This window comes from Colossoma macropomum, unplaced genomic scaffold, assembly GCF_904425465.1.
Source record: "Colossoma macropomum unplaced genomic scaffold, Colossoma_macropomum, whole genome shotgun sequence".
NCBI lineage: Eukaryota > Metazoa > Chordata > Actinopteri > Characiformes > Serrasalmidae > Colossoma > Colossoma macropomum.
This window is the reverse complement of record NW_023494810.1, coordinates 13509409-13523316: the sequence shown is the minus strand read 5'-3', so window position 1 is coordinate 13523316 and position 13908 is coordinate 13509409. Positions and strand designations below refer to the sequence as shown.

At 38.6% G+C, this 13908-nt stretch overlaps 1 protein-coding gene across 1 annotated transcript; it reads left to right on the top strand.

Annotated features, from left to right (window-relative positions):
* The first annotated feature begins 2511 nt into the window (after positions 1-2511).
* Positions 2512-13586, top strand: ube2v1 (ubiquitin-conjugating enzyme E2 variant 1). Its single transcript, XM_036559006.1, has 4 exons — positions 2512-2572; positions 4897-5045; positions 9158-9283; positions 13060-13586. Exons 1-4 carry the CDS (start codon positions 2551-2553, stop codon positions 13204-13206), a joined length of 444 nt encoding a protein of 147 aa, XP_036414899.1. The 5' UTR covers positions 2512-2550; the 3' UTR covers positions 13207-13586.
* The last annotated feature ends 322 nt before the right edge of the window (positions 13587-13908 follow it).

Below are 13908 nucleotides of genomic sequence, written 5' to 3'. Positions count from 1 at the left end.
TGACAGGGCGACTCATTCTTTCAGTGTTTCTTTTTTTTTTTTTTACGGTTTTTGAAGCTGAAAGTTCCAGAAGTGAAGATTAGGGATAGTTTTAGGACTAGACTTTAAAAGTCTTTCTACATGTTGATACTTTCCTTTCCATAATACATAAAAAACATTTATTTTTCTTCTTCTCCTTTTTCTTCTTCTTCTTCTTCTTATTATTATTATTATTACATAAATAGTTATATGTAAGTTTTGGAACCCCAGTCAAATTACATTATTGTACTATATATCTCGCTGTTGTCGGAAGAAAACCTCGTATCTCCAAAATGATAACTTCACAGGAGAAGGAAAAAACCTACTTTACTTTTAATGTAAGTCAATGGAACCAGACTTTTTCCCCAAGTCATTTTGGGCCGTTTCCTTTGATCCATTCATCATGAAATTCACACACAATGTAAAGGACAACAGGCTTTTACAAATTATGTCAGAAACTGAAAAGTGACAAAAGTTGAGATACAAGGTTTTCTTCAGACATTACGCGGGTGGTGTGTTGGTGTGTGTTGCGCTGGTGCGAGTGGATCAGACACAGCAGTGTTGCTGGAGTTTTGTCACTAAAATACAAAGTGCTACTGACGGGGAAAGAAATGTTTTCTGAAGCTGTTCGGTGGCCAGGGTTTCAAAATCAAGAGAAAAGAGTGAAAAACCATGGTGCTCTTCATTAAATAAAGGCCTTTATTATAACTTGGCATGGACAAAAGAAACTCTCAACACGTTTCAGCTTGTGCCCGAGTCTGACTCTTTCTGCACAAGCTAAAACACGTTGAAAGACTTTTTATTTGATGAAGAGCACCATGGTTTTTCACTTTTATTCACCACAGTGTCATTGCTGGACTCAGAATAGTCCACCAATCCAGCCAGCAGCGTCCTGTGGGCAGAGGATGACCAACACAACATCTGACCAACATCTACAAGGTGGACCAACAAGGTAGGAGTGTCTAATAGAGCGGACAGTGAGTGGACTGCTGTGTCTAATCCATTCGCACCAGTGCACACACCAACACGCCACCACCACATCAGTGTCACTGCAGTGCTGAGAATGATCCACCGCCCAAATAAAACCTGCTCTGTGGGGGCTCTGACCATTGAAGAACAGGGTGACAAAGTATGCAGAAAAACAGATGGACTACAGTTTGTAGAACTACAAAGTGCACCTATATGGTCAGTGGAGCTGATAAAATGGATGAAAGAGTGTAAATGCAAGGAGGTGGCTCGTTGGCTGTGTGGCTGTGTCCACTATATATCCAAACCTAGATATATTACCTCTGAGTGACCTGAGACAACCTGTAACGGATTCTGTGTTGAAGACATTTCAGTTATGCCGCTGTAGCACAGCAGGTGGCAGTAACTCACCAACAAGGTCACTGCATGGTGAAAGTCAAAAGACAATAACTGAACAGCTGAATGTAGTTCAGTTCCTCCACTTGATGGTGATGCTTTGAAGGAAAGCAGCAGCATCTCACTGTAACTGATAATACAGTAATTGATACCAAATTATTGCATGCTAATGTTTGCTGTTTTTGATTGGTTCAGATCATACATATCACCATTTATTTCATTAGTTTTTAAGCCAAAGTTCAGTATCTGTCTTTCTTGCCAATCTGAACACTGAAACTTACCTCTATATCTTTAATATTAAAGGCTTTTATCCAGTTGTGTGGTTGGGTGGGGTTGGGTGGGGTGGGGTGGGGTGATTAATGTGGATTCCAAGCGCTGCTCTGTCTCTACATGTAAAGAGGCTGAGAAACGAGAATCAGGTAAAGAAAGTGGATTCAGGACACTCTGTGGAAGTGTGGAGACAATAAAAATACAGGCAAGAAGTTTGAAAAGAGGAGATATGTAGCTGTTTTTGTTGTATTTGTAAGTGTGACTAGGCCAGAGTGGTTTTATTTCTTATCTGCATGAGTATACATTATTTTTACACTCTTACAGCCTTTTTATTGATTCAGCTATCCAGTTCTGAGGGTAATCAAAGCTAAAGAAGTATGCCCTTAGAAGCTAACAGTTAACCCACATTTTATTTCTGCTTTGTATGCATTCAAAACACCAGTAAAAAAGCACTCAGTTGCAGTTATGTGAACCAATCAGCACTCAGTAGCAGCAATGTTAACCAACCAGCACGTTGTTGAGGCAAACGCCACAAACTACTTAAGAGGCTTTTGTCAGATTTTAGCAGTTATTTTAAATATGTTTTTGAAACGGTAATTTGATCTTCAGTTTTGAATATTTAGGTCTCTCCTCATTCAACGAGATAGTCTGGTCTTAAATGGCTCGAAATAACTGACCGGCAGCGTTCAAAGATGGCCGTCGCGTGAACAGACTTTCTCCTATAAGGACTTTGGACAAGAGTAACTACTGCCTATGTAGGCAGTAGGGAGGAAGGGGGCTCACTCTGTACTGAGACAGACCCAATGCAGAATCGCCTGCTTTCATGCGTGAACGCGCCCTCATGCGACGCGTGCCCGCGAAGTCTACGGAGCGTGCGCGCTCCCGCTGCTCAGCGACAAGATGGCGGCGGCCGCCGGATCAGGTAAACGAACTTCGAATCGAAACAGCGGTCTGATAGAGGCGGACTCCCACCCTGAGAGGCGAAACTGGGGTTGAGCGAAGAGCTGTGTTCTGTATCTGACTCTCTCCATGAACCGAGACCGGCTCAGCGCTCCGCTATTCTCCCGTTTAGCTGAACTGTGTGTGCGGCGCGCGGCGGCGTTTCTGAGCGCGAGCTCATTCTGTGTGTTTTTGTGATCGGAGGCGCCTCGCGCACCGATAAGCCAATTCTGTTCGATTGTGTTTACAGTTTCGATTGAAACTCGCGTCGTGTTCGCCGCAGATAAGCACGTGTTCGTGTAAAAACGGAATTATCAGGGCTGCTAACTTACTCGGCTGCAGCGTCATGAGACGGAAAGAGCTGGAACATTCTCGGAAACAGCAGCACACCTGCCCGCGCGCTGCAGATCAGTACAATATAGCCACTGCAATCACTGGTTTATTGAAATCACAAGTTATGTATTTAATAAAGATCCATTTCAGTCTCAAGACTTACCTTTAACTGAAAAACTAACGAGCTCAGATTCCGCGGTTTGCACACCGAGAGTGTGTACGTATGTGTAAATGTGTGTATGAATGTATGTATACATATAGAGAGAGGTGCACTCTTAAAAAGATGGTTCTTTATTAAAGGCAGTGGTTCTATTCAGGACCCTTATTTCTATATAGAACCAACTGCATGCTTAAGTGGTTCTCTCTATTGTAAAATGGTTCTTTAGATTGATGGAAAATTTGTTGTGTGGTTCTATATGGAACCTGTTTGAAAATTGTTTTATATAGCACCAAAAAAGGGTTACAAACTTGACTTTGTAACAATAGAAGATCCCCTTTTTGGTGCTATATAGAACAATTTTCTCTGTATTAAGTTTCTGTATAGAACTTATATATATACACATATACACACATACACACACACACACACACACACACACACACATATATATATATATATATATATATATATATATATATATATATATACACACACACACATTATATATTCAGAACTGTGTAAAAATCTTGGGCCCTTGAGCGCATCGTATAAAACCCTTTATCTGAGCAGTGTGTGTGTTTTTGCCATATATCGCGAGACCTGATGCAAATGAACATAAATGCAGTAATTGTTTTTCCAAAAAGTAGTTATCTTTTAAACTAATCTGAAGAACAAATTTTGGTTCCTGATTTCTCATTATGGAAAATCTGAAGAAGAAAAAAATATTTCACATATTTTTCTGTGTTCCCTGCATATATTTTAAAACTACCTTTTAGACCAAAATCTTCTCAAAAGTGTCAGGCAGTGTATTCATAACCACGCCATGTAATAACTTTTTGTGAGGGAGCTTTTAGAGGTGGATGTCTGGTTCCTATCACCACCACTGTGAACAATTCTGACTCAGTAAGTTTCTCTAGAATGAGTATTTCACATCAAACCACTCTGAATGACTCAGTTTACATCTTAAGCATTTAGTTATTTGGAAATTTTGAAACATCACTAGGATTCTCCTTCAACCATCCAGGTAACTGCTGGGCTCTACTGATAAAATTCAGTATCGCAGACTTTTCTGAATGTGTCACAGTATCATGTAAAGTTAATGCACCCATGCGTCTTGAGTGCTGCTGTGCTGTGAAAGAATGTCTTATAAATGTCACAGAGCTTGTTCTGCTCAATATGTGTTTCACTTTAATAATTAAGATAAGTTGGTATTACTACTATTATTATTTTGATTATTATTATGATTATTAATACTGAACTTTAAATACTACAGGGTAATGCAAAAAAACATAGATAATTACTTTTAGCAGTTATTGTCATAGAAAGTAGCACAAAACTCTATTCAGGGGGATTCTACCCAATCTGGCAACCTGAGCAAGTTACTGAGAATGTTTAAATGTTCAGGAGTGCAGAAGAATCAGCATTTCTAACCACATTGTTTTAAAAACAGAATTTTTGGTTAGCTCTTGTCAGTGACTGACCCTTTTTAGATTGTTTATGTTCTATTAGTTTTGTTTTAAGTCACTGAACAAACGCTTACTACCCAATCATGTGCTAAACACAGCTGTCTTATCATATGGATGGACGGCTCGCTGTCCAGCACACCGTTGTTTATTCTCAGAATTAAATTCTGTGGAGAACAGCTAGTTAGCAATCCAGAGCAGCAGGAAAAACATTTTGACTGAACTAGCCGATTGTTTTCTTCTCTCACAAACGCAAATAATAGAATTTATAAAAGAGAAATGAAAGAATACATCACTAAAACACAGAATCTGAGCCTTCAGTTTCAGCACTCATTCTCCATCTCTGTTTAGGCGTCAAAGTTCCTCGCAACTTCCGGCTGTTGGAAGAGCTGGAAGAAGGCCAGAAAGGCGTTGGTGATGGCACAGTGAGTTGGGGTCTGGAGGACGATGAGGACATGACGCTCACACGCTGGAGAGGCATGATCATCGGACCGCCGAGAGTGAGTGTTACTGAGTCAACAGCCAGGAACTGTTTACATAAATGAATGTCTTTTGTTTACAGCCTGTGATCCAGACATTAAAAAGTCTAACCTTGTGTCACTGTTTATGATGCCGTATTGCATTATAAAAAGGTTTTTAATGTCATAAAAATGCACTATATGGCCAAAAGTATGTGGACACCTATACATTGCATACATACAAGCTTGTTGGACAAGCCATTTCAAAACCATGAGCGTTAATAGGAAGTTGCCCTCCTTTGCGATAAAAGCCTCCACTCTTCTGAGAAGCTTTCTGCAAGATTTTGGAGTGTGTCTGTGGGAATTTGTGCCCATTTAGTCTAAAGAGCCATATAAATAAGAAGGCTGGACTCGCAGTCGACCCAAAGGTGTTCAGTGGGGTTGAGGTCAGGGCTCTGTGTGGGCCACTGGAGTTCCTCCACACCAAACTTCTCAAACCATGTCTTTATGGAGGGACGCTGGCATGCTGGAACAGGAAAGGCTCTTCCCCAAACTGCTGCCACATTGTTGGAAGTATGTAATTGTGTAAAATGTCTTTGTGTGCTGTAGAGTTAACATCACCTTTCACTATAACTAAAGGGCCCAAACCCTGAAAAACAGCCCTAGCCCATTATCCCTCCTCCACTAAACTTTACTGCTGGCATTGTGCATTCAGGTAGGTAGGGTTCTCCTGGCATCCACTAAACTCAGATTAGTCCATCAGACTGCCAGATAGAGAAGCGTGATTTATCGCTCCAGAGAACACGTTTCCACTGCTCTAGAGTCCAGTGGCAGTGTGCTTTACACCACTCCAGCCGACACAGTGATCTTAGGCTTGTGTGCAGCTCCCTGGCCCCAGAAAGCATTTTAGTGAAGCTACAAAGTTCCTGTGCTGAAGTTGCTTCCAGAGGCAGTTTGGAACTCTGCAATGAGAGATGCAACAGAAGCACTGTGTGTATATATAATTTGTGTTCTGAATATCATTTTTTGATAGCAGTATCTATGTTCAATATTTGCAATAATGTAGTCATTACAAATAAACATATAATAAATAGAATAAACAGTCCATTTAATGTTCACTGTGTATCAGTATTGTACAGGACTAATTGCAGGCCGGACTGGTATACAGTAAAATATGGCAAGGAACAAGCTACCAGAGCCTGTAGTATACTAACATATAAAAAGCATATACTGTACAGTGCCATATAATCGTCAGTTACTTGCCAGTCATCATGTAACAGTGTTTAACCTTTTCAACTCCTTGAGACCACCGGTGGTTCCAAAACGCACTTCGTCATATTATTCATAACTGTCATATTTCATAAGCTACATTCAAAAGGTGGGTGTCATATGAGAGCTGTAACTGTCTTCTTTCCAGTCAAATAGATGGGTAATGTAATTTTAAACCCTTATAATAGAAGAAGCTGAACTCGCAATTTTTTTTGTCTACTGAAAGTCGACCCATTTTTCCACAAATCTGGGCTATAAACTATAAACAGATGGTGTCTCTTCAGTGATCTGCTCTGTAAAAATTACAAAGAGCGTCTAAGATTTTTGGCTTTCAGCAGTAAATTGTAAGCATATAGCAATATTTGTATGATCATAAACACATTTTCTGTTAATTTGAGGGGAGCTTTTACAAAGAATAAATAAAAATTTATAGTTATTTCATGCAGTTACTGAATAATTTGCCTTACGATTTGGTCATGTAAATCCAGATGGACAAACCAAAATATACCCTGGTCAATAAGAGGTTAACTTTATTAGCAGCCTCTGTTTGCAATTTCTGTTAGCAGGCATGGGATTTTTCGTGAAGTGTAATGACTGGAGTTTTTGATTTGCCCCCCCGTTCCAGTTTTACAGTGGATAATTTCTGAATGTTTCCATCGGGACATCGGGACATTTCGGCCAAAGATGGTGAAAAGTGACACTCTCGGTTTTTCCCCAAAAGAGAAAAAAGGTTAGGATCGAAAACCTTGGAAACGATTTGGAGCATTAGAGGATGAGGTTGATAATCTCTGTTCATATGTAGCGTCAAGACACAAACTAACTTCTGTACTACAGATCTCAGGTTTATGTTATGTACAATTAATTTATTCAGCTCAGTTTTGTCCTATGGTAAGCAAATTTTATCAGTAATAAAAATTAAGTTTGTAGTTTTTATATTTACTACATTTGTTTAAAAGTATCAATAAAACGGCAAATTTTAAAACAGGAAAAAAATCTTTCAGATGTTCTAATTACAGTTTTTTATTTCGTTTTCCGGTCAGATGTGTCTTGAATTTCGGTTTCAGTTTCAGCCAGGAATTTTCATTTACTTCTGCCTGTTTAGCTCGTTTGCAGTCTGCTGAGGTGCTTCAGTATTGTTTCATGTCTTTTTCATCATACACACACAGTTTGTAACTGCAAACAAATGTTTTTCTGTCCTGATGCTAGTTGGGACATGAGTTTTCACCTTTTTTAAAGGGGGAAAGTTTTCTTTGTGCTTGTTTGACTAAATTGCAGTGACTGTATTGCAAAGTTTTCACGATAACGTTACTGTGTGTTTTATATCGCTGTATACTGAATGTCGACACATGTTTAGATCACATGTTGTAAATTGTCTTGGTATCTGAATAAGATGTGATCTGATTAGTAAAGTGGCCTTACATCATTTATTCCTTTTTTCCTGAAGATAAATATACACATATTTATAAATGTCTCGTTCCTACTGCGTTACAGTACCTCCAATCTGTGTAGACAAATGAAGCCTGGCTCTTTGTTTTCCCTCCACTGGTAGTGCGTCATTGTCATGCACATCAGCACCGGAAAAATGCAAAGTGCTTGACTTTATCATGTAATGGTGCGAATGCCAGACCAGCTAAAGGGACAGTTCTGCCTTAATATCTTAGATTTTGGACAGAAAAATAGACTTAATTGAACAGTAAGAAACCATTCAGAGCCCTAAAAACATTCTAAAATATTGAAATGATGTAAGATGAACTAGGAAGCCCTTAAAAAGACTGCATCATTGCTGACTTACAAAACCCTTGTATCGCCATTAGTCTTGCATAATTTGAAAACTCCAGTTACCTTTTGAATTGTGTTAAGATGTCATAGTGAACGGCCCAACAGAAACAGTCCAATTTTTTTATGTTAACCTTCATTATAAGTAAATAAGATTTTTTATTTCTCCTATAATTTCACTGGTTTTCAGAGATGTTTTTTTTTAACCTGTGACAATATAAAAACAAACAATTGAAAAGAGAGAAAAACATTTGTCTCCAAAATGCTTACTTCACAGAAGAAAATACTTCATAGTATATAGTTCATGTAAAGTGATTCTGTTCCAAGCAGTTTTGGAGCATTTCTGTTGGCCCATTTATCATGATTTCCACACAGTGTGGAGGACAGCTAATGTTATCATATAATGTAGAAAAATAAAGATTGAGAGAAAAGGGAGATACATTTTTTTCTTCTTTTTTTAATACAGAAGTGATATAAATGAGTGAGCCCATTAGGTTTAATTTTTCTTACTGTAAGATGGCAGTAGGAGACTTCAAAACATGTAATATCATCTTGCAAACTGACATCTAATTAACCTGACAAGCTGATTCATTGAGAATGTAAATGTTAATTTATAAAACTATGTACATTGCCAGGGCTTCACAAAAAAAAAGAAAACCAGAAGGATCTATAGAGAGTTATGTATCGAGACGACATCCTACATTATTCAAGGACAGTAACACTGTTTCAACACTAAAGCTGTGGTTGAAAAGTAGATGTTTAGTGTGCAGCTCTTTGTACGTCATTTCTGAACAAAATCTTCAGACCAAAACATGTTCATAGGAGGAACTGAAGATCAACAGTGAGCAGTTAACATAATGTCAAAATCACAAGTTATGTGATTGTTGTGAAAGGAAGTGGTTAAAGTAGATGTTAGCTTTCAAGACCCTGACTTGTACTTCTTATTAGCAGCATTAATCCTTTACACATAAAAGAACAATTATGAATTCAAAACTCATCGGTCATACATGGGGCAAGTGGGGAAACCCCTGAAAATGTCATTTTTTTGTTTATGTTGGGGATTTGTTACGTTTATATTTCATAGAAACTTATTCTCTGTACATCTTCAGACAATCTACGAGAACAGGATGTACAGCCTGAGGGTGGAATGTGGACCTAAGTACCCTGAGACGCCTCCTTTCGTCCGATTTGTGACCAAGATCAACTTAAATGGTGTGCATAACTCAAATGGCGTGGTAAGTGATGTGTGCAGTATTATATTTGTGACCAAAAAGACAAAACAGTATACAAATTAAAAAGTTTGATGGCTTTCAGATCGTAGGTTTAAAACATGTTCTAAAATATATATATATATATATATATATATATATATATGTGTGTCTGTGTGTGTGTGTATATATATATATATATATATATATATATGTGTGTGTGTGTGTTAATGCTTCAAAATACAATGCACACAGATGCTGTGTGAGATACTGGATTTCTCAATTTTTTTTATTAGCTATAAGCCATGTTGATCAAAATTAAAACAAACAAATATGGCATTTTACATGTAATGAACATAATATATGACAGTTTACCTTTTTGAAGTAAGTTTTTTTTAGATGCACCTGTATATGTGGGTGTGAATAAATAAAAATATAAATCTGCAGTTTGATAATGCTCCTCATATTTTTATTGTGGTATGTTAACGTCAAACTAGCGGGTAGCTCAGATCTATTTTAAATAGATGTTTTAAGCTCGTAACAGGCACGCAAGTAACTTTATTTACTTTGTTGGTCTCATTTTTATAGTACATCCATCTTTAAAGGGTTCATGTTATGCTTTTCCAGTTTTTCCCTTTTCTTTAGTTTTTATATAGCTTTTTGTGCATGTAAACTGTCTGCAGAGTTACGAAACCGGCAAGTCCAGCACGCCCTCACACAGAGAGCTACAACATAAAATCGTACCACTCTGAAACGTCCTGCTCCAGTCCAGCTTGCGAAGGTGGATCAGGTCTCCCAGCTTGTTCTACCTGACTTTCAGGATCACACTCTAGCTCAAACTGATAGGGCAACCGACACCCTTGTAAGAACAGCCACAGTGGTGTAGGGGCAGAACTTGTGCTCTGGTGGTTGACCAATCAGAACACAGTGAGCGAACTGACCAATCAGATCCTGAAAATAAAATATGAACATTGAAAATAAGTGTTATAGGTTGCTTTTTTAAACTTAAAAAATAAGCACACTTTCTTTGACTTCGCTAAAAACAGTAACAGACGACACCTTTGTTCCCAAAGCGGATATTTTAGCCATAACCTTAGAACACACAGTGAAAAATAAGATGGATGTATGCATTATCTTGATATTGAACTATGGTCACTGTAAGAGTGCGTTCAGATTTGGCAAGTTTGGTTTGATTAAAATGAGCCGCGGTTGAGCCGATTGCTCTTAGTGTATTTTGTTAGCACAAGTGAAAAACGCTGCTGTGCAAATTCTGGTTCTTTGTTTGAAGCATGAACAGAACAATACAAACCAAAGACATCTAAAGGGACCAAAGACAGAACGAACAGTCGTCTTCTCTCTGCAAAACTTCTTGATGTTCCTGATGCTGTTTTGACGTGTACATGTTTTATCTTTTCATAAACTTGAAATAACAAATGTTCTTAATGAGTGTAAGTCTCCGTGTGCTGTGTTCAAGCGCTCCGTGCTGACCAAGTCTCAGTTCTAGTTTATAAAAAAGATTAAAACGTACCCTAATCGGTGAAAGAATGCAGATGTTGTTCATTGTACTTTGAAAGGGTAGTCCACCACTTTATTTTCTAAATTTCTGCAGAATTTCAACATTAAGTTGTCAAATGGTTTGTTGTGTATAATCTTATTGACTCATTTCTTTACAGTGGTGGTGATAGGAACCAAGGGTTGTGATGTCTACAACACATATAGCCATTTTATTCACTGTCCAGCTTGGAATCGGTAATTATAGAAGTATAGTTTCCTAGATAGTTTAAGTTTTAAAACAAGGCTGAGGCACATTTGAAGTCATTATAAGTACTTTACATTTGACTGCACACACAAATTGAATTATGTATTAAGGCACTGAGGTTTCTGCTTTTAGTAAAAGCAGTGAGCCACTCGAGGCTGTTTCACTCTGCTTTGCATCGTGCAGAAACACAGGAACGTAGGGAGTCTCATGGCTTATTGCTCTAGTATCACAAGTCGGATAAAACAAGGAAACAGAACCAACGAGCCCAGATAGAACAGAGAACAGCACAATTTGGGAAGTTCGGTGGACATTATCTTAGTGTTTTCATACCTGAAAGTCCAAACCAAGGTTACACTGTATACATTAAATCTTTTTGCAATTTTGCAAGCGCACTGAAAAGCACTTTGCAAGCCAAACCTACGTCCTGTTGTTATCACCTGTGTTAGCTGCGTCTCCCTGCACTTCACATTGATTGGATTTTGATGAGCAGCCTTTTTTTGTTTGAATGGAGAAAAATAAATGAGCAGATTAATTTCATTGCCATTACACTAGCTTTACATACTGCTGCTGCAGTTTCTTTATCTTCAGGTGGCATTGCTCTCTCCTCCTGTTATATCCTGTCTCTCTCATCATCTTAGAAAAAAAGTTTCGTCATTTTTAGGCTTTTTTTTAAGCTGACTTTTGACTTTTTGTTCGGACCAAATTACAGTTACATGTTTCGTCTCCTCTCCCTGTGCGCTACCACGGCTCATTTTTATTACTCTTCCAGTCCTCTTTCTTCTTCCATTGTTTATTGGGTGATGATAACCTACTTTGACTTCCTGTAATTGGTCTGAAAGTCCGAACCATCCAGAAAGTGTTTTCACACTGCAAACGAACCGAAGCATGGTTCAGTTTGATCTGTGGTCCAAGGCTCCTTTTACACTTGCTATTTTGTTTCGGACCAAACTGAAAAGTCTGAAGGTGAAAGTGAAAGCACCCTCAGTTATAAAATCTGCCCAATTAGCCGCGACCTTTTACTCCTATGATTTTTGTTTACGTCTTTTCATCCTGTATCAAATGTGTCATTATGAACGCTAAACAAACAAGAACTATAGCAATATATAGCAATAATGTACCTTTTTCTGCTTTTGGTCTGGACCAGTGGCCGGTTGCACCAGCTCTGCGTCAGTTCAACATAGTCTAGTTGTACAGTAAGTGTTTACTAAGTTCAGGTTTATGCATTACTAAATCCAAATGAGTTGCACCACAAACTAGTTTCAACATTGAGCTCAAATGAAAGCACAAAAAAGACAAAAAAAAACATGATTTTTTTTTGGTTAACTAAGCTAAAAATTCTAAATGCTATACACTGTGATTTTACTTACAGCTCTAACGGCTAAACTGATCTGCTGTTGTGTCGATTAGTCAAACAAAAGGCTCACAGGCCAAGTCAGGCCCATGGTACAATCATATTCGGCCCGCAAAATAATTTTAATTTTCTATAAATATTACCCATTTCAGTGCCACAAAAACAAAGCAAAAAGCAAAAAAAGATGCCAGGGCTCTAAGTGAATGGTCAGTTTTAAAAAGCCCGCTGTACACTGGGGACATTTAAAGAGGTTTATCAGTTATCTGCAGCTAATGTTGTCTATTGTTTTATATAAAACAATATTTTTTTATCTAGAATTATTTTTGAAGTATTTAGTGCCTATTTTTTGCCATTGTAGTTTTGGCATATTTTGAATAAACATGGCAAAATGTAAAGTAAAAATGAACTAAAAACACAGTTGGCCCACAGATTTGTTGAGATTTTTTACTATGGCCCTTTTAGTGGTTGAGACATGACTTAAGGATTTGTGGTGCAACCAAATTTAGCAAAAGTTTGAAACTAACTAGTGTAACTAAGGACTCAGTGAAGACTTTACACACAAACTCAAGTGTAAACTTACACAAACCTGGTGAAGCCCAGTCTTGGAAACCGAACTGTAGGTATAAACACGTCCTAAGAAGTGCTGCAGCTCTGTGTAAAGTCTAACTGCTGGTTGCGGTTGTGTCCTCGCAGGTTGACATGCGGGCAGTGTCCTCCCTGGCCAAGTGGCAGAACTCCTACAGCATCCGCGTGGTTCTGCAGGAGCTCCGACGGCTCATGATGTGCAAGGAGAACATGAAACTGCCCCAGCCTCCGGAGGGACAAATCTACAGCAACTGAGCGCTGAGCTCACTCCTTCATCTCCCTCTCATCCCTCGATTCTCTTCCATTCAGTACATGCGCACACGCACACACATGCACATCAGTACACCTACAGATAGACAGCATATTCCTCTTCTTTTCCAAGACTCTTGAAAAGTCCCCTCTCTTATGTACCAGGCCCCTCCCCCTTTTCGCTGCAGCAGCCAATGAGCACTCCCCTCCCCGGGAGCTCCCATTGCACAGAATATGTGGGTGCAGGGGTGCGCGCCCCGGGCAGCCATGCAGACCAGACGATACGATACAAAATACTGTACATCTTACTAATCTTCTTTTTTAAAATCTTTATTTGTTATACATGCAGATTGTACAAATAACATAAATGATCTTATTGAGTGTAAGTCTCTGTGTGCTGTGTTCTTAAAGCACTCCATGCTGACCAGCTCTCTCTCAGTTCTAGTTGAAATGAAAGGTTAAAATGTGCCCTAGTCATTGGTGAAAGAAGCTGCATTTGGTGTGGCGTTAGTAGATGTTGTTAATTGTACTGTAAAGGGAAAGTCCACCACTCAAAATTTCTGCATAATTCAGTCATTGAGATATGAAATGGTTCGTTGTAGAGAATCTTACTTACTGGTGGTGATAGGAACCAATAGTAGTGATGTCTACATTACAGATATAGCCATTTTATTCACTATTCAAAAACACCAGTGAATCTACACGTGT

Coding starts and splice junctions, on each gene's coding strand:
- ube2v1 (XM_036559006.1), top strand. CDS start 2,551: ATGGCGGCGGCCGCCGGATCAG. Junction 2,573..4,896: donor GGCGGCGGCCGCCGGATCAG/GTAAACGAACTT, acceptor ATCTCTGTTTAG/GCGTCAAAGTTCCTCGCAAC. Junction 9,284..13,059: donor TGCATAACTCAAATGGCGTG/GTAAGTGATGTG, acceptor GTGTCCTCGCAG/GTTGACATGCGGGCAGTGTC.